The 18,344-nt window shown below is 59.7% G+C and overlaps 3 protein-coding genes across 8 annotated transcripts; 2 read left to right on the forward strand and 1 right to left on the reverse strand.

The window, feature by feature from the left end:
• Positions 1–912: 912 nt before the first annotated feature.
• Positions 913–12,952, forward strand: CARMIL2 (capping protein regulator and myosin 1 linker 2). Of its 3 annotated transcripts, XM_049622733.1 has the most exons (39): positions 914–1,103; positions 1,340–1,434; positions 1,528–1,578; positions 1,808–1,870; positions 1,973–2,097; positions 2,232–2,323; positions 2,523–2,593; positions 2,709–2,782; positions 2,916–2,991; positions 3,071–3,159; positions 3,288–3,382; positions 3,460–3,546; positions 3,618–3,730; positions 3,846–3,923; positions 4,054–4,130; positions 4,224–4,328; positions 4,519–4,588; positions 4,730–4,811; positions 4,904–5,000; positions 5,088–5,145; positions 5,254–5,426; positions 5,617–5,779; positions 5,860–5,961; positions 7,213–7,341; positions 7,432–7,545; positions 7,696–7,856; positions 7,942–8,029; positions 8,374–8,529; positions 8,609–8,675; positions 9,147–9,376; positions 10,241–10,341; positions 10,424–10,784; positions 10,866–10,988; positions 11,527–11,563; positions 11,725–11,796; positions 11,886–12,107; positions 12,230–12,310; positions 12,665–12,742; positions 12,830–12,952. In XM_049622733.1, exons 1-39 carry the CDS (start codon positions 1,064–1,066, stop codon positions 12,940–12,942), a joined length of 4,209 nt encoding a protein of 1,402 aa, XP_049478690.1. In that variant the 5' UTR covers positions 914–1,063; the 3' UTR covers positions 12,943–12,952. The 3 variants fall into 3 exon arrangements, with proteins under 3 accessions (XP_049478691.1, XP_049478690.1, XP_049478692.1); XM_049622734.1 differs by lacking the exon at positions 12,230–12,310 and having other exon boundaries at positions 913–1,103; XM_049622735.1 differs by lacking the exons at positions 914–1,103; positions 1,340–1,434; positions 1,528–1,578; ... (6 more) ...; positions 3,071–3,159; positions 3,288–3,382 and having other exon boundaries at positions 3,387–3,546.
• Positions 12,953–13,057: 105 nt separating this feature from the next.
• Positions 13,058–16,062, reverse strand: ACD (ACD shelterin complex subunit and telomerase recruitment factor). Of its 3 annotated transcripts, none has more exons than XM_049622737.1 (13): positions 15,818–16,062; positions 15,500–15,611; positions 15,287–15,423; positions 15,070–15,163; positions 14,910–14,986; positions 14,736–14,780; positions 14,594–14,628; positions 14,298–14,449; positions 14,142–14,223; positions 13,964–14,044; positions 13,457–13,830; positions 13,229–13,350; positions 13,058–13,148 (listed from the first exon to the last, which is right to left on the reverse strand). In XM_049622737.1, the coding sequence occupies exons 1-13, from the start codon at positions 15,853–15,855 to the stop codon at positions 13,070–13,072; spliced, it is 1,428 nt and encodes a 475-aa protein (XP_049478694.1). In that variant the 5' UTR covers positions 15,856–16,062; the 3' UTR covers positions 13,058–13,069. The 3 variants fall into 3 exon arrangements, with proteins under 3 accessions (XP_049478694.1, XP_049478695.1, XP_049478693.1); XM_049622738.1 differs by having other exon boundaries at positions 13,229–13,320; positions 14,127–14,223; XM_049622736.1 differs by having other exon boundaries at positions 14,127–14,223.
• Positions 16,063–16,075: 13 nt separating this feature from the next.
• On the forward strand, positions 16,076–18,303 carry PARD6A (par-6 family cell polarity regulator alpha). 2 transcript variants are annotated; one of them, XM_049622740.1, is made up of 3 exons: positions 16,076–16,440; positions 16,816–17,038; positions 17,282–18,303. In XM_049622740.1, the coding sequence occupies exons 1-3, from the start codon at positions 16,378–16,380 to the stop codon at positions 18,031–18,033; spliced, it is 1,038 nt and encodes a 345-aa protein (XP_049478697.1). In that variant the 5' UTR covers positions 16,076–16,377; the 3' UTR covers positions 18,034–18,303. The 2 variants fall into 2 exon arrangements, with proteins under 2 accessions (XP_049478697.1, XP_049478698.1); XM_049622741.1 differs by having other exon boundaries at positions 17,285–18,302.
• Positions 18,304–18,344: the final 41 nt, after the last annotated feature.

An 18,344-nucleotide genomic window follows, 5' to 3' on the forward strand; every position in this document is an offset into this window, starting at 1 on the left:
CTTTTATCTGGCAGCATGCTCTGGTTAGCAGGACCTCACCGCATGACCTACTGACCCCTCCCAGCCCTGGAGACACTAACTTTTCTTTCCTTCAGTGGTTCCCCCCTCCCTAAACTCTAGCAGAGGTAAGGGCGCGCAGGAGGGAGAAGACACAGACACAGGAGAGGACTCCCATGTACCTAGCCTTCGCTCACCCCTGCCTGAAACACTTGGGGTTCAGGCCTTGGCCCAAGACTGCCCCATGAAGGTACTCCCCACCTTTCAGCCCAAATCTGGTGAAAGCTGGGGACTCTGTGCTCTAGAAAAGGGTATCTGAGCCCATCTGGCATTTTTTCGGCCTTTCAAAAGTTAGTGGATCTCGGGGGCACCTGGCTGGCTCAGTTGGTAAAGCAGGTGACCCTTGATCTCGGGGTTGTGAGTTCTATCCCCCCCATGCAGATTGCTAAAGAAAAAAAAAAAAAAAAAAAGTTGGTGGCTATCCCACGGGGTCACATACTCCAGGTTAGGAGCAACAGATTAGGCCCTTCAGGCTAGGACCCGGGTGTTGGGAGAGCTACTGGGAGAGATTCGTTGCTCCTTGCTGAAAAGGCACTCCTCCCGGCCCGCCCCTTGTCCACCTCCCCAGCTAGGTTTTGGAGGGGACCAACGCGGGTGGGCCGCAGGGATCCCCGAGCGGGCAGCGCCCCCTGGTGCTCGAGACAGGCACTGCGGTGCGGGGTGGAAGTAGGGGGCTAGGAATGGCAAGAGGCGCGCGCCACACGCACGACCCTCCCGGCCACACCACTCCTACCCTGTGTCTGTCTTGCCAGAGTAGCTCCGGCGCGACTGGGCGGGCGGACAGCTGGGACTCTGCCCCCCTCCTACATCTCCTGTCCCGCGGAGGCCGGGGCGGGGAGGAGCCGGGCTGGGGGCGGCCTGGCAGGAAGCAGCGCGTACCTTCCGCTGCAGGAGGAGCAGGTGGCTACAGTGCGGGCCAGGGCCCCCAGGCTTCCTGTGTGTGCGCCCGCCCGCTACTGTTTCTTGTCGGAGCTCGTTGGGCCATCCGGCGGCCCGGCCCGGCCCCATGGCCCAGACCCCCGACGGCATATCCTGTGAGCTGCGAGGTAAGCGCTGGCCCTTCCCGCGTACTTGGCTCCAAAGCCAGAAGCCCATCCAGCGTCCCGGAGCACCTGCAAACAGTTCTCTCTGCTTCTCGGAAGTGTTTGGTGCCCCCACATCCACTCCACTCCTTCCTTACTGGCCCATAGATGAGCCCAGGCCAGAAGCCTGGTGCAGACCATGGGCCTGAGTTGACCTTCCCAGGAGGACCAAAGTCACCCAGCAGGCTGCCATTCCACAGGCGAGATCACCAGATTCCTGTGGCCCAAGGAGGCTGAGCTGCTGCTGAAAACCTGGCTACCAGAACGGGAGGGTGCTGAGCGAGGTCATGTCTTGGTATGGCAGGGGGCAGAGCTCGGGAGGGCCACTGGGGCCCAGGAAAATAGAGTCCTTGTCCTGCCCAGGGGGTGAGACACTCTCTTCCCCCAGGCACTGCTACGATGGAGAGCCTACCTGCTCCACACCTGCCTTCCCCTGAGGGTGAGTGCCAGGGGCTAACCACCACCCCTCACCCCTTGCCCTCCAGCAGCTTTTTTGATGAGGGCTGCCTCCGCTGAGTTGTCTGTGCTCTGTGGGCTCTGCCCTGCCAATAGCACTGGGCTCCCCACAGCAAGCAGGGCTGGCTCTGAACTCTGGACTGCACGGAGGACTGGGGTCCCAGAAGGGCAGGGCTAAGGCCTTGGTTCCAGCTGATTCAGGCACTCCATAGGTGGACTGCACATTCAGCTACCTGGAGGTCCAGGCCATGGCACTGCAGGAGACACCCCCTCAGGTGAGACACCTGGTACCCCACCACAGCCTGCAGCCTGGTCTTTGCCTCCTTTTCCACCTGCCCCCACACATGGAGCCCAACCCAGCAGCCCTCCCTCCCCAGGTCACTTTTGAGCTAGAGTCTCTGCCTGAGCTGGTCCTGGAGTTTGCTGGTGTAGCTGCCCTGGAACAGCTGGCCCAGCACATTGCTGCAGCCATCAAGAAGGTCTTCCCTCGCTCGAACCTTGGGTGAGGCCAGACAACTACAAGGGACCAGCAGGAAAGGAGGGCAGCAGGGGGTGCTCTGAATGACGCAAGTGGGTTGCCTCCCATCCTAGGGGCTACAAGTCCCCTGCCCCCTTTTCCCTTATCCCCCTCCCCAGGAAGCTATTCCGGAAGCCCACATCCTCCTCCATGCTGGCTCGGCTAGAGAGAAGCAGCCCCTCCGAAGACACCTTGCCCAGCAGCCCCTGTGGTAAGGACCAAGAAAAGGGCACACAGAACTTTCAGCCTCCCCCCATCCTGCAGTCCCAGACCCCTGGATTGGGCGTCCCCCAAACTGAACAGTCACTCGAGGCACAGCCACCACCCAACTCGAGTCTGATCTTCCTCCATCTCTGACCTTTTGTCTCTCTCTTCTTCCTCATCCATTACACCCCTGGCACCTCCCCCAGGTGGCTTCTTGGAGACGTATGAGGCTCTGTGTGACTACAATGGCTTCCCTTTCCGAGAGGAGATTCAGTGGGTGAGAGTAGGGCCCTCCTTGTGGAGCTCTGGAGACATCTGACCCCCCACATTCATTGGGTCCCCTCTACCCTTTATGGCCCAAAGCCAGTTGGAGACACCTTCTTCCCATCCAGGATGTGGACACCATCTATCATCGTCAGGGCTGCCGCCACTTCAGCCTAGGCGACTTCAGCCATCTGGGCAGTCGGTGTGTGGCCTTCCAGGACTGGGAAGGGAAGGAGATCCCATGACCCACATTCCTGGGCCTCAGCCTCTCCATGGAGGGGGGTGGTGGGCCTAGGAGGACCCTGAGCCCTGCCCCTTCCCCTTCTCTCACCCAGCGACCTGGCGTTGAGTGTGGCTGCCCTGTCCTACAACCTGTGGTTCCAGTGCCTCTCCTGTGTGGACATGAAGCTGGTGAGAGTGTAGGGGCAGGGAGGAGCCAAGGGTGTGGTGGCCAGGGTGCAGCTCATTGAGCCTCCACTCTGGTTCTCAGAGCCTTGAGGTCTCGGAACAGATTCTGCACATGATGAGTCAATCGTCCCACCTGGAGGAGCTAGTGCTAGAGAACTGTGGCCTGAGGGGGTAAGGGGGAAAGGGTAGGGCTTGGAGACAGGAGTCTGGGGGCTTGGGTTTGGGCTTGGGAGGCTAGTGGCCTGGGGAGGAGATGGGAATCCAGGGTCAGAGTCTCACACCTGGGGTCTCGTCCCCAGAGACTTTGTCCGGCGACTGGCCCAGGCACTGGCAGGGCACTCGAGCTCTGCCCTCCGGGAGCTTAGCCTGGCGGGGAACCTGCTGGATGATCGAGGTACGGATGAACCTAGGGACCCCCAGGAGGCTGGTGCTAGAGGAGGTGAGAGCCACACAGCTGCCCCCATTCCCCAGGCATGGCTGCTCTCAGCAGACACCTAGAGTATCGTCCTGGAGCCCTGAGGAAACTCAGCCTAGCGCAGACAGGGTTGACAGCTCGAGGTAGGTGGGGTGGTCAGAGCGGGGAGAGGAGGTGAATCCGCCTGATTGCTGAGCCACTCTCTCCACCACAGGAATGAGGTCTCTGGGCCGGGCACTGGCTTCCAATGTGGCCTTTGACTCTGCCCTGACCCACTTGGATCTTTCCGGGAACCCTGGGGCGCTGGGGTCCTCGGAGGACAGTGGGGTGAGTGGCTGTCTTTAGGGCCAATGATTGGGGGCGCTGCAGACAGTGGGATGTCAGGAAGCTCTTGGTGAGGTGATCCCTGACTCCCTCCCTCCCACGCCCATCCTCCCACCAGGGCCTCTATAGTTTCCTGAGCCGTCCTAATGTTCTGATGTTCCTGAATCTCGCGGGCACCGACACCGCCCTGGACACTGTGAGAGGGTGGTCAGTGGGGGGATGATCGGTAGGGCCGGTGGCCGGGCCCGAGACCTGAGGGTAGACCCGTGGTGGGGAGGAGGGGGGCTCAATCTATCGCCGGTGTAGCCTACACACTCTTCCCGCAGCTCTTCGCAGCGCTGGCCGGCGGCTGCTGCACTAGCCTCAGCCACCTGGACGCCTCGAGGAACGTCTTCTCCCGCACGTAAGGGGGGCGGGTCCGGGCGGGGTAGGGGGAGACGGCGGGGAGCCGCCTCCTTGCGCCCGGAAGCCCACTCCTCCCGCTCGCCCACCCCAGGAAGTCCCGGGCTGCGCCCGACGCGCTCCAACTCTTCCTCAGCCGTGCGGAGACGCTTCGGCACCTGGGCCTGGCGGGCTGTAAGCTGCCGCCCGACGCGCTCAGGTCAGTGTCGCTGCCTACGGTTACGCCCCGGCGTGTGCGGCCACCACCCAGGCCGGGGCCCCAGAGCTTCACCCCGCTCCTATCGCCCCCTCGACCTTCCGGTATCCTGCCCCTTCCTTCTTGCTATTCGTTCGCGCCCTGGGGCCCCCCTTTCCCAGCTCCCGCCACCCCCTGTGACATCCTCTCCCAGGGCCCTTTTGGAAGGCCTTGCGCTAAACACGCACACGGGCGACCTGCACCTGGACCTCAGCGCTTGTGAGGTGAGCGCCCGGCCCGAGACGTGATCAGGCAGTGGGCGCACGCGGAGTGGGGCCGCGAGGCGGTGAGCGCCGGCCATTGGGCGCCTGAGCCTCTGCACCTGTGGCCTGTCGGTCTGAGCTTGTTTCACCTTCCACCTTCAGCTGCGTTCAGCGGGCGCTCAGGTGATACAGGACTTAGTGTGCGACGCCGGCGCAGTGAGCTCCCTGGATCTGGCGGATAATGGTGAGGCTGCCCGGAAACCCACCCTCCCACTGCCCAACCAGTTCCCACCTCATCCCCAGCCTCGCCGTATGCGTGATCCGAGCCACCCCTAGGCTTCGGCTCAGACATGGTGACTCTGGTGCTGGCCATCGGGAGGAGTCGGTCCCTGCGACATGTGGCACTTGGAAGGAACTTCAACGTCCGGTGCAAGTGAGTCCCCATCCCACTCCCGGGCCTCCCAGACAGCACCCCACCACCCCACCCAGGTCCTTCCAAACCGCGGCCCCTGCCCCACAGGGAGACCCTGGACGACGTCCTGCACCGGATTGTCCAGCTCATGCAGGATGATGACTGTGTGAGTTCTTGGGACAATGTGGGATCCTCAGGCAATGGACCCCTGTGACTCCTGCTCCCTCAGACTCTGTAACTTGCCCTCCTTGCTGACCGCTTTTCCTAACTGCAGCCCCTACAGTCTCTGTCGGTGGCTGAGTCGCGGCTGAAGCTGGCCTCCAGCGTCCTGCTCCGGGCCCTGGGCACGAATCCTAACCTGACGGCGCTGGATATCAGCGGCAACGCCATGGGGGATACCGGCGCCAAGATGCTGGCCAAGGCACTTCGGGTCAACACTAGGCTCCGGTGGGCGGGGTCGGAGGGGGGAGGAGTGCGTGGTGCGGGGAGGGTGGGGGGGGGGCTTACTGGGCTAAGGGGCGGGGCTGAATGTGGAGGAACAAATGCTGCAGCCTGTGTGCGAGGCGAATGGACGAGGCCAGCGGGTTGGGTGGAGCTTGTGGAGCTCCGCCCTTGACTGAAGCCCGGCCTGGCCCAGGTCTGTCGTCTGGGACCGGAACCACACGTCTGCTCTGGGCCTGCTGGACGTAGCGCAGGCCCTGGAGCAGAACCGCAGCCTAAAGGCCATGCCTCTGCCACTGAACGACGTGGCCCAGGCACATCGCAGCCGCCCGGAAATGACCACACGTGCAGTGCATCAGGTGTGGGTCCCTCTCCTCCCTTGCCCTGCTCTGCTTGGTAGCCCCGCTTCCTACCACTTCTCAATATCCCTTGTCCCCAGATCCAAGCCTGTCTTTTGAGGAATAACCGTGCGGACCATGCCTCTTCTGACCGCACTTGCTGTCCGCAGCCACCGGGTCTGGTCTCCGACCCTTCAGAGCAGGTTAGTGTCCCCTCCCATAACCTTGAGTAGGCACAGGAGGTAGGGGATGGGATGAGCTTTGGCCCTCGAGATCCTCTGAGTTTGAGGGTCTGACTTTCTTGGGGCTAGGGTGCCTGAATTATGCTGTCCCAGACAAGTCCCTCTTCTTGGTAGCTCCCCCAAATAACACCCCTGGATGCCTTTTAAAAGCATTTAAATAGGGTCTCCTGTTCAAGATGGGAGCTATTTTGAAATCCTCCCTTAATCCTACCGGCCCCCTACCCCCCACCCCAGGTGATTATAGCCTCATGTATGGACTTCCTGCTCACAGGGCTCTTCTGCCCTCTCCACCCACCTCTGCTGGGGCCAAACTCAGCGACACTTTTTCTGGTTTCATCTCCCTCTGCTACCTTACCTTTGTGAGATCCCTCCACCCATCTGTTCTCAAATCCCAGGCTTTAGAGCTCAGGCATCTCAACCCAGACATCCTTCAGGGGCTTCACATTCTACAGATTTTCAAGTGATCTCATCACCTTGCAAACTCTTCTCTCTATCCTGGAACCCAATCTCAATGGTGCCCACACTCACCAAGTGTTGTGGACAGAGGTTTGGACCAGGTCTCTCCAGGCCACATTAGAGCCCCCACAGACCTCCTTAGTCCTCCCTCTGCTAACTCTCACACACACTGATCCTTACCCCCACCCTAACTATCTCTTGCTCCGCCTGGTCTTTCATCTATGGCTCCTCACAACCATTTCTTTTTTTTTAATGTTTATTTTTGAGAGAGAGAACAGGGGAGGTGCAGAGAGAGAGAGAGAGAGAGAAAGAATCCCAAGAGAAAGAATCTGACGGTGCAGAGCCTGACTAGGGTTGTGATCCCACGAACCATGAGATCATGACCTGAACCAAAATCAAGAGTTGGCTGCTTAACCGACTGAGCCACACAGGCACCCCACCTCACTCCCATTTCTGCCCACCACTAAGTCTGTCTTCTATGTGGATGATAAGCAGATCAAGCTTCTAAAATACAGACATGACTAACAGCTCCTTTTTTTCCTATTCAGGACAATTAGGGAGTATATATAAAGTCTCTCAAATGAACCAAAGGAGACACTGCTTGCCCTCCTTGAACAGATAGGTTTCCTAAGTGACTGGCCTGATGGGATTGGCTTCAGGACCTTACCACCCTGTTGGAGACACTGGGAAGGAGGCAGAGTCTGGGGGGCTGGGAGGGGACTAAGATCGGACTGATTCTTGATGCATCCCCCCCAGGAAGTGAACGAACTGTGTCAGTCAGTGCAGGAGCATGTAGAGCTACTGGGCTGTGGGGCTGGACCCCAGGGTGAAGCTGCTGTGCACCAGGCTGAGGATGCCATCCAAAATGCCAACTTCTCTCTCAGTGTGAGTACTCCCCTCCCCACCACTGCAAAAAGACCCTCCCCCACTTAATCAGGTGTCAACTTGCAACTCCTTCTCCTCCTTGGCCTCCAGATTCTCCCAATTCTGTATGAGGCTGGAAGCTCCCCAAGTCATCAGTGGCAGCTGCGGCAAAAGCTAGAGGGCCTCCTGGGACAGGTGGGCGAGGTCTGCCGTAAAGATATTCAAGTAAGATGGTATCCTAGCCCCAACCCCATCTCCACCTCCATAATAGGCTTGACCCCTATCCCATAGGTTTGACTGTGATATTCCTTGAATCACTGTTCTGTGAGGGTTGGAGCTTCAGGCCACACCCTCCATGTTCTGATCTTTACCCAGGATTTCACTCAGGCTACATTGGACACAACAAGGAGCCTCTGCCCACAGATGCTACAGGGACCCAGGTGGAGGGAGCAGCTAGAGGGGGTTCTGGTGGGCTCAAGGGGCCTCCCAGAACTGCTCCCAGAGCACCTGCTGCAAGATGCCTTCACTAGGCTCCGGTAAGCTGGATGGGACTGGGCTAAACTGGACTAGACAGGACTGGGCATAGATAGCACACTAATCTTTGCTCTCTCTTGCTCTCAGGGATATGCGGTTGTCAGTCACGGGGACCTTGGCAGAGAGCATTGTGGCTCAGGCCTTGGAGGGGCTGAATGCCGCCCGTGATCGGCTGGTGAGGGAGAATTGTGCATGCAGGCATGTGCATGCGTGCACAGGCACACATACACACACAGTGACCTGGCCACTGCCTTGCAGGGGTTCTTTTTTTTTTTTTTTTTTTTCAACGTTTTTTATTTATTTTTGGGACAGAGAGAAACAGAGCATGAACAGGGGAGGGGCAGAGAGAGAGGGAGACACAGAATCGGAAACAGGCTCCAGGCTCCAAGCCATCAGCTTGCAGGGGTTCTTTAATGTCTTCTGGGGTCATATAGCCCAGGGTTATTTCAGGGTTTCCTTAGCACTGATGGGACTATGGCTGAGGCCCTACCTGCCCATCTTTAGGGTGCCTTATTGCAGGTGGAGAGTCTGGCTCAGCAGGCAACAGTGACAGTGCCTCCTGCCATACCAGCACTGGATGGAGGTGAGCCCAGCCCCCTTGGGCCTGGGGAATTGGAAGGTCTTTTCTTCTCTGAGGAGGTGAGGGAAAAGCAGAAGGATGAAGAGGAACAGAAGGTAGGTGGTTCCAGAAATTTGGAAGGCAGGGAGGCAGCTCTCCTGGTTCCCAGGCTGAGTTTCTGCCCTCCCCACCCAGCATGACAGTCCTCCACAGAAATGGCCTGAGTCCAGCCAATGTTTTCACCTGGTCCTCTCCACTCACAGTAAGTCGGTCTGGGGGAAAGGGAGTTAACCAGGTTGAGCTGAAGGTCCTCCATTAGATCTGGGGACCTAGACACATGGTCACATTCATTTAGTCTTGTCCTAGGAACTACCTGACCCTTGACTGAGCCAGGCCAGGTTCCCCATGCAGACTTGCAGGTTGGGGTCTACTGTGGTCAGCATGGAGCAGGACCTGAGCAGACCAGGATCTACTCTCCATTCGTCTCCCCCGCCCCTTTCCCTACCCCCAGGATGCGCATGCTTGGCGGCAGCGCAGAGCCGCGCCGCTCGGGGCCGCGCTCAGCACCACGGACAGCGGCGACGGGGGGAGGGGCGGGCGTGGGGGGGTGGGGGTGGCGTAGTCGGGCCCCTCCCCGCGCCCTGGGCGGGTCCCCCGCCGCCCCAGCGCCGCTGCTGCCGCCGCCACCTCCCCAGGCTTGCTCCTCGGTACTCCTCTGGTGCTCTCCCTTTAGGTGCTGCTGAGGAACCGGAGCCCGAGCTGGCGGCTCCGGGGGAAGATGCAGAGCCGCAGGCGGGGCCTTCTGCCCGTGGCTCTCCGAGCCCTGCCACCCCGGGTCCCCAGGCCGGCCCACTGCCTTGCATGGACCTGCCACCCTCTGGGGAACCCTTACGCCATCCGACCCGGGCCCGGCCGCGGCCGCGGCGCCAGTACCACCACCGTCCGCCACCGGGGGGCCCCCAGGTGAGTGCCCTTCCCCCATTCCAGAGCTCGTGGAACTGGGGGGTCACGGGTGCCTCATTCGTTTCTCAGGAGAGAAGCAGCTAGGGAGGTGGGTTGTCGGGACTCAAGAGTACTTGGTCGTGCTGCCGAATATTGGCTTATTCCTGGCCACCCCTTCCCCAGGCCATTCCCATGCAGGGTCATGAGCGTGTGGATTTAATTTGGGGGTACATCTCAGTTTAGAACTGCATCTTAGGTTGGCCCTTTGCATGAACGGATGTGCGAGAGAGGGTGTCCATCTTATCCTCCCTCTCCCAGGGTTACTCAAAGATCCTGGGTCCCCTGGCTGCGGGGACAATCCTGCATCTACTGCACGTCCAGTAGTTGTTTATGTGGGGAGATGTTCTGTGTGGGCTGGGTATTGGTGGGGACAGTGGACACAGGGTAGAAGGCAGGCAGGAGTTGGCTTGAGGCCCCCCAGAGGGTCTGACGCAGCAGCAGGAGCCGCTGAGCTGCCAGCAGGCCGGGTGGGGTGGGGGTGGAGGGTACTGCAGGGAACTGTTTGGAGCAGAGAGGGTAGCAAATGGGAACGTGTGACCCAGGAGCCTGTAGGTTTTAGCCTGCTGGTGACAGGATGGTTCCTGGTGTCGATACTCCATGGGACAAGAACAGGTGTGGGCTGAGTGTGTGTGTCCAGGGCCAGCTTCTGATTAGGGGATATGTGAAACCATCTCTGCCCACCAGTTGGACAGCAGGAATGTTTGTCAGTAGCCCCCTAAGGTCACTGCAGCTCCCAGGTACAGAAGTTGCCCAGGCTAGGCTGCTTATCAAGGGGTGGAGAGAATATATGGTTGTGCTCAGTCCTCACCCTATGGTGTCCCCCAGGTGCTCCCAGCCCTGCCGCAGGAAGGGAATGGACTCAGTGCCCGCGTGGACGAAGGCGTGGAGGAATTCTTCTCCAAAAGGCTGATCCAGCAGGATAGTCTGTGAGTGAGGGGCAGTTGTATGGGGTGGGAGAAGGTGGGATGGTCTGTCTGCTTTGCTACTCACTGCCAGCTGTTCCCACAGCTGGGTTCCTGAAGAGGACTCAGCCAATGAAGGGGGTACCACCCCTGTCCCCCGTACACTGAGAAAGAAGCTGGGTACCCTGTTTGCCTTTAAGAAGCCTCGTTCAACCCGGGGGTCACGGCCTGATCTAGAGACCAGCCCTGGGGCAGCTCCCCGTACTCGAAAGACCACACTTGGAGACCTGTTGCGGCCACCATCCCGCCCCGGTCGTGGGGAGGAGCCTGGTGGAGCTGAGGGGGGCACCAGCAGCCCAGACCCGGCCCATAGGAGCCGGCCTCGTTATACCCGGGAAAGCAAGGCCTATTCAATGATACTACTACCTGCTGAGGAGGAGGAAACACTGGGCACCAGACCTGACAAGGTAGGCCTGGTGACAAGGGGTGAGGGCTCTGCTAGGACTGAGGCAATGGGCTCTCTCCTACTTGGGCTTCTGTGTTCTCAGCGGCGGCCCCTGGAGCGGGGAGACACAGAGCTGGCCCCATCCTTTGAACAGCGGGTACAAGTGATGCTGCAGAGGATTGGTGTGAGCAGAAGCAGCGGGAGTGCTGAAGGCAAGAGGAAGCAAGTAAGTTGGGAGGGACACAAGTGCAAAGTGAGGGGGCAGGCGACATGTGGCTTGTGGCAATCTGTGGGTGACATATGTGACCAGAAGGAGGCTCATGACACACAGACGGCTCTGTCAGTTCCACCCCCTCCCCCTCAGAACAGTCATCAGAGTCCACCTTTCTTCCTTCTTGGCTTCTGCCCTGGTCATTGGACTGGGGTGGTCCTTTTTCTGTAGATCTAACAGAACTCTGACCTTGTCACCTGCATTTGAAACAGCAAGTCTTCCAGGTACTTCCTCTCAAGACACTGCCCTGCCTCCTAATCCTGCCTCAAGGCCTCAGCCCTTGTCACTTCTTTCATCTCATCACCCTGCCACGTGTTCCAGTGTCAGGAACTCCTCCCTGGCTACTTCTAGCCTCTCATCGCCACCTGTGGGTTACATGAGCTTCCTCTTCATCCATCCCTGCATCTCCTGGTGGGCATTTAGTAGTGGTTACAAGAACAAGGCTAGAGTGAAGACAGGACAGGACTGAGCTCGATTTCCCTGTTTCCTACAGAGCAAGGATGGAGAGATCAAGAAGGCTGGCTCGGATGGTAAGTGGGATCCTGTGCTATGGCAGTACATTTTTGGTGAAGGAGCTGTCCTTAGATATAGTCCCCAAGGTACTTGCTGTTCTGGGGGAAGAGGGGAAGAGGCCAGGTTTTTCTTCCCCTCACTCCCAAAGGCTGGTGCCTGAACCCCCAGCCCCTTGCAGGTGACATTATGGACAGTTCCACAGAGGCCCCTCCCATCTCAATCAAGTCCCGCACCCACTCCGTGTCGGCTGGTGAGTAAGGGCCACTGTGTGTGTTGGGGGACATGCAAAGATAGGAGGGGGTCAGACCACTGGTTAGGCTCACACCCTTCTCCCTGTAGACCCCTCATGCAGACCTGGTCCAGGGAGCCAAGGTCCGGAGTCCACCACCTGGAAGACACTAGGACAGCAGCTGAATGCAGAGCTCAGGGGCCGTGGTTGGGGCCAACAGGATGGTCCAGGCCCCCCCTCCCCTTGTCCCAGCCCCAGTCCACGAAGAACCAGCCCCTCCCCTGACAGCCTGGTCCTCCCAGAGGACCCTTGCTTGGGCCCTAGGAACGAAGGTAAGCAGGCACCTAGCCCTCACCCCAATACTGGGCTGGGGACCCTGACGGTGGAGGGGGAAGCAAGGGCTGGAGTGGGGAAAGCTGTTGAGACCATACCCTGATACCCTGGCCTCCCCCAGATGGCCAGCTGAGGCCGAGGCCTCTCTCGGCAGGGCGACGAGCAGTGTCTGTGCATGAGGACCAGCTCCAGACCCCTGCTGGTGAGGGGGAACACCTCCCTGTGTGCTTGAGTGCAGGAGGAGATGGGGAGGGTAGACTCCATGGCTCCCTTTGTGGTTTTGGTCCTTGGAGGGGGCCACCAATAGTGTAAGGGGTTGAGAAGTTAGGGAGCCAGAAGGCCAGGAGCACGGGTCTGACAAGCCCTTCCCACTAGCCCTGGCTCCACCTCCAGGAGAACAGCTTTTGCCAGGGGTGGGAGGATGCAGGGGAAGGAGGTGGCTCTGAAGCCAACAGTGTGTGTTCACACACGCACTGGAGGTGGGAGAGAACGCTTGGGGTCAGGCAGCAAGCCCCTAGCAACCTCCTCCCCTGCCAAGTGTTTCTGTGTCTTTCAGAACGGCCCCTGCGGTTGCAGCGCTCCCCTGTTCTCAAGCGGAGGCCAAAGCCTGAGGCACCCTCATCTCCAGGCCTAGGTGAGAGGAAGCTAGGGCCAGTTGGGAGGGTGGCAGGACTGCTCAGTCCAGTCCTGATCCTCCTCTCCCTTCCTCCTTCCCTTGCAGGATCTGGCCTTGGAGCCCAACCTCTGCCCCCACAGCCCACAGAGCCCTCTAGTCCTGAGCAGAAGCCACCCTCCCCAGCCACAGACCAAAGAGGCGGCGGCCCCAACCCCTGACCCTCTCCTTTTCCTGCCGCATGAGATTATTTTATTAAAAAACTCGAAGCAGAGTGGGGAGTACTTTTGGTTTATCCCCAGCCATGGACCTGTGTGCACACATCTTCCCACATGTTCACATGACCCCTCACACCTGGGTGAGCTCAGACTCCAGCTGTGGCTCCATCAGAAGGTGCAAGGCCCAGGCCACAAGCTGGGGAGGAAGCCTGGGAAAAGAACCATGGCTGTAGGTCAATGGAGACTGGGCCTGGTGACCAAAAGAGTAGGGGCAGCCCCAGGCACTCACCTGACAGCTTGCACCTGGGCACAGAGGGAGGTGCAGGGTGGCTCATACTCATATTGGAAGGCAGAACCATCACGATGCTTCTTTGGAGGGTCCTGAAGGTGGTGTGGTATCTGGAGAGGGGCCTACAAGGACCCCTAACCCCATCTAATGCTACTCCCCACCCCCACTCCCAGCTCCACCCAAGACCCATCCCATTCTACTATCCAGTTGTAGAGAGGCTATACTCACCCCAACAGGGCTGGACTCCAGGGCTCCTGTGGTCGTTTTTGTCCTTGGAGAGTGTTGCCGGTTCTTGGGGGGCAATCCTAGCTCCTTGAACTCCAAGTTAGGTTTCTGGGACCTGGTTACAATGGCCTGACGTGGACTGGGTACATGACCAAGGGGTGAGAGACTTGGGGCACAGCTCAGGAGTGGGGATCTGGCTCCACGGCTAGGGTGTATGGAACTGGGGGGCAGGGGGCCAGGGGCTGAACAGATGGCTGGCACAGGCCGGGAGCTGCCCTTCTGCACTGGGTCTGAAGCAGCCAAGGACAGGGCAGGCAGAAGGCTGATGCTGGCACCGCTTTCCTCAGAGGACATGTGGCCGGGTAAAGCAGGGGTTCCTGGAGAGGAGGGCACCGACTGTGGGCACAGCCCTCTCAGTGGCTCATTAGCTTAGGCAGGCCGACAGGGATTGTGTTCATCCCCCCACCTGGCTGATAGCAGTGAAAGCCTGTGGCCTGCGCACCACCTTACCTGAGGACGTAGGTGAGGAAGGAGAGATCAGGGTCAGCGATAGGTCCTCCAGAGCTGGGTCTGGTGGGGGCAGCTCAGGGTCTGAGGGTCAGGGGGAGCTTATTAGCACTGTGGGCACTAGGTCCCCAGGTACTCCCATCTTGACCTCTCCAGTCCTTCTTACCCTGTGTCCTCTGACCTGGGCCCAGAGAGCTCAGAACTCGCTGGTCATTCTCAGAGATGTGCAGCCATGAGCTGGGGACAGTGTACACAGCTTCTCCCTGTGGGGCATAAACTCTCAGCCTAGCCCTTGTTCAACTCCTCTGACATTTCCCAGGGGGAGCCCCAGACTGACCGTGGTCGTATGGTGGGAGGAGGTCCAGCGGGTAAGAGGGGGTGCTGTGTAAGGGCCTGCCAGCATCAGACAGCTCTCAGCCAGGTGCACTAACGCCCCCCGATGCTCCTGGTCCTCCTGCACCTCATCCAGAAGTTGGGACAGTGAAAGGCCTGAGGGCAGGGGACCAGAGGATGGGCCAAAACTTAAGAAAGGCAGGGTGGGTAGGAAGAAAAGCTTACTAAAGAAGCAAGAGGTGATGGCTGGGGAGGTCACTCTACAGGGAGTTAGGGTCATTGGCCAACCCCTATAAATACCTGCACTGGGGGAGATGGACTCTGAAAGGTGCTCCCTATAGAAACAGAGAGGACAAGCCTGAGGAACAATCCTGAAGCCTGTCTGCACACATTTGCCCTTGACAGAGCCACACTCGGCCCCAGAGCCCAACCCTCTACTCACTCCAAACAGTCATAGAGCTTTTTCTGCACATCCGGGTCTTGGTTGCTGGGGGAAAAAAAAAGGGAGGTAGTTGGCAATGTTTCCAGCGGCCTAAGCCCTCCCACCCAAAAGACCTACACCAAAGTCAGCGAGGCCTGAGTAGAGAGAACAGCCGGTGGGGGAGGCATCACTTACCAACCAATCACCCGTTCCCGGGGCTGCTCAGTGGGCAGCAGGCTGAAGCGGTTCACCTGGAGGTAGAACTCCGCGGGCTGAAGGATTGAATTAAGGGACGGGTCTTAGGAGTTGTCACGAAGAGGCTCATTAACCCACCCAAACCAGCCTCACCACTCACCGCGCCGCCTTGGGCGACTTGGACGCGGACCCCACAATCCTGCAGCAGCAGCAGCCGGCCTTCTGCCCCTCGGAAGCCGAACTCCTTCTCCTCCCTGCGGCAAGCGGCAAGCACGACCCTCACGGCCACGGCCCGGCCCGCCTGCGGCCCTCCCACCTCCGCCTCGCGCACTCCCACTAGACTCCGATTTCCCCAGACCCCGCGGCTCCTCTCTCACCAATCCGAGGCGTCCAGGGTCTCCCACGTCACTAGGCATCGGACACTGTGGGTCCCGTCAGACACAAGCAGTGTGGCCGCGACATCAGACGAGTCAGGGGCGCGGGACGGGCCCGGAGCCTCGGCCTCTCGTAGCACCTGACGGCGTCGACCGGCGTCAATCCCACCGCCCTCGGGCCCTGCCCTGGTCTCTGAGAAGGGTGTCGGGACTCACCTCTAGCAGCTGCCCCGCCTGCGGACTTGACAGTGTATCTGACCCCAGGACCAGCTCTCGAATCCAGGGCCGCAGGACCAAGCTCCCCGAGCCTGCCATTCCCGGGATGCACCTAGTGGAGCACCACCAGCCTGGGTTTCCCGCGGACGCCGCGGCCCCGCCTCTCGTCGGAAGAGGAAGCGCACCGCGGCTGGGCGGAACCTAAGGTCGAGGCCACGCCCAAATGCGTGTCCGCGCGTGCGCACGAGCCCGTGTTGTTCGGCTATTTGCGGGCAGATTCTTGTTGGGAAGATTGGATGCCAACCTGCTTGGTCTTACCAGGGTATCTCCGAGCAGGGGCCCGGCGTTTGGGCCATTCGTCAAGACTTCTGTGGCACCGGCCGGGCTGGCTCGAATGGAGAGGGAGGGATCTAGGGCTTCAGGCTGCGGCCAGGAGTGGTCAAGCGAGTTGGCCCAAAGCCACTTCACCTTGTGAACCGAAGAGTTGAGCAAATATTTATTATGGCTTAGTTTCTCCTCTAAAACGTGCAGTCTTATAAGGCCAGTAGAAGTAACAGTACACAGGCTACACTCAGTAAATGTCACTTCCCCCACCCCTTCCCTCTGATTGGCCACGCCCCGCCCCCAGAGACTTGCGCACCGTAGCGTAATGACGTAAGAGCAAAAGAAGACGCCTCCATCCCCATCTCCGTTTCCTAGGAAACGTAGACTCCACGTTCCACTCTCTGTCGCTGCCCCCTTGACGTCATGGTCAGGATGGGAGGGCGGGGCGAGTGCTACCGCCAGGGGCGGGGCAGCACGGGCCGGCCGGCCGGCTCTGTGCACCTGCGCCTCCGCGGGCCGCCTGGGGCACCGTCCCCAGCCCGCCCGGCCCCACCATGGCCAGGCCGCAGAGGACTCCGGCGCGCAGTCCAGACAACATCGTCGAGGTGAAGAGCAAAGTAAGGGCCCCTCTGGCCCCGGCTCCGGCCTCGGCCCTAGGCGCTTCCAATTCCCTTATTCTCCCTTTTCCTGGCTCCTTAGTCCCCACCACCTTTTTCTCGCCTCCATCATTCATGTCCCATTCTCTGGCTTTTCCTCTCGCTTTCCTCCATCTATCCTCCTTTCCACTGCCGGCCACTAGAGTCCTGTGGCCTTGGTACCTGGAGGGCGGGGAGAAGACCTTGGACAGCGTCCCTTGTACTGGAACTGAGGTCTGGGCGCAAGGCTGCAGCTGTTGCGACAGCCCTTTCCGACCTCTAACACCCTCGGACCTGTGGTGGGAAAGGGCACGGGCTCCGTGCTGACCTCTCCTCTCACCCACCCCCTGCTTCCAGTTTGATGCTGAGTTCCGACGCTTCGCGCTGCCCCGCGCTTCGGTGAGTGGCTTCCAAGAATTTTCGCGGTTGCTGCGTGCAGTGCACCAGATCCCGGGCCTGGACGTGCTGCTTGGCTATACAGATGCTCACGGCGACCTACTGCCCCTCACCAACGACGACAGCCTGCACCGGGCCCTGGCCAGCGGGCCCCCACCGCTGCGCCTGCTAGTACAGAAGCGGGGTGAGGAGGATGGGGTACAGCGGGCAGCCTCTGTGGGGTAGGACAGCAGGGCAGGTCTACAAGGGTTAGTCCATGCCCAGGGCGTCCAGGCTTCACCCTCTGCAGTCCCTGCCCTTGCCCTGACCTCCAAGTGGTAGGAAATAGCTACAGTGCCCTTTTCCCCAGGCCTGGGCCTGATGGAAAAGGGTTCAAGTGGGAGAGCAGAGTCTCTGATCTCAGCGCCCCCCTCCCCCTCTCCTGCAGCAGAAGCCGACTCCAGTGGCCTGGCCTTTGCCTCCAACTCTCTGCAACGGCGCAAGAAAGGGCTTCTACTTCGGCCAGTGGCACCCCTGCGCACCCGGCCACCCCTGCTAATTAGCCTGCCCCAAGATTTCCGCCAGGTTTCTTCAGTCATAGATGTGGACCTACTGCCTGAGACACACCGAAGGGTGCGGCTGCACAAGCATGGCTCTGACCGTCCCCTTGGTTTCTACATCCGAGATGGCATGAGTGTACGTGTAGCTCCCCAGGGCCTGGAACGGGTTCCAGGCATCTTCATCTCCCGCCTGGTACGAGGGGGCCTGGCTGAGAGTACAGGGCTGCTGGCAGTCAGTGATGAGATCCTCGAGGTCAATGGTATTGAGGTCGCTGGGAAGACCTTGGACCAAGTGACGGACATGATGGTCGCCAACAGCCACAACCTCATTGTCACTGTCAAGCCAGCCAATCAGCACAATAATGTGGTGCGTGGGGCTTCTGGTCGTCTGACAGGGCCTCCCTCTGCTGGGCCTGGGCCTGCTGAGGCCGAAAGTGACGATGACAGCAGTGATCTGGTCATTGAGAACCGCCAGCCTCCCTGTTCCAATGGGCTGTCTCAAGGGCCTCCATGCTGGGACCTGCGCCAGGGCCCCCTACTTCCCAGTGCCCGCAGCTCTCTGCCCTCCCTGGATCAAGAGCAGGCCAGCGCTGGCTGGGGAAGTAGCATGAGAGGAGATGGTAGTGGCTTTAGCCTCTGACAGGCAAGGATGCAGCCCCTTGCCACTCCAGGCTGCTGAGACATGGCAGGGACTTCCTCAGTGGGGGTTTTTAGCTTGCTCGCAGGGGCCTCTTCGTCTGGGGAACATTAAAAGTTTTCTACAAATGCAGTCATGGTCTTTCTGTGTCCCAGCCCTAACATCCTCCATGGTCTAACAATTTTGCCTCCTGCCCTGGACCTGAGGCAGGAGTGATAAGGACAACAGAGAGACCTCCCTGCAGTTGAGCAGCAGGAGGGACACCAGGCTTTGCATTTCTAGGGTAAGAAAAGCTCTTATGGAAACAAACCCCA

Source organism: Panthera uncia (genome assembly GCF_023721935.1).
Source record: "Panthera uncia isolate 11264 chromosome E2 unlocalized genomic scaffold, Puncia_PCG_1.0 HiC_scaffold_20, whole genome shotgun sequence".
In the NCBI taxonomy this organism is placed as follows: domain Eukaryota; kingdom Metazoa; phylum Chordata; class Mammalia; order Carnivora; family Felidae; genus Panthera; species Panthera uncia.

Bases quoted from the DNA above. Each gene is read 5' to 3' on its own strand.
- CARMIL2 (XM_049622733.1), top strand. From the start codon at position 1,064: ATGGCCCAGACCCCCGACGGCATATCCTGTGAGCTGCGAG. The intron at 7,857-7,941 runs GTAAGCTGGATG...TCTTGCTCTCAG, and splicing joins GATGCCTTCACTAGGCTCCG to GGATATGCGGTTGTCAGTCA. The intron at 8,530-8,608 runs GTAGGTGGTTCC...CTCCCCACCCAG, and splicing joins AGGATGAAGAGGAACAGAAG to CATGACAGTCCTCCACAGAA.
- PARD6A (XM_049622740.1), top strand. From the start codon at position 16,378: ATGGCCAGGCCGCAGAGGACTCCGGCGCGCAGTCCAGACAACATCGTC. The intron at 16,441-16,815 runs GTAAGGGCCCCT...CCCTGCTTCCAG, and splicing joins TCGTCGAGGTGAAGAGCAAA to TTTGATGCTGAGTTCCGACG. The intron at 17,039-17,281 runs GTGAGGAGGATG...CCTCTCCTGCAG, and splicing joins CCTGCTAGTACAGAAGCGGG to CAGAAGCCGACTCCAGTGGC.
- ACD (XM_049622736.1), bottom strand. From the start codon at position 15,855: ATGGCCCAAACGCCGGGCCCCTGCTCGGAGATACCCTG. The intron at 14,987-15,069 runs GTGAGTGGTGAG...TCAATCCTTCAG, and splicing joins AAGTCGCCCAAGGCGGCGCG to CCCGCGGAGTTCTACCTCCA. The intron at 14,629-14,735 runs GTGAGTAGAGGG...CTGTTTCTATAG, and splicing joins AAGCTCTATGACTGTTTGGA to GGAGCACCTTTCAGAGTCCA.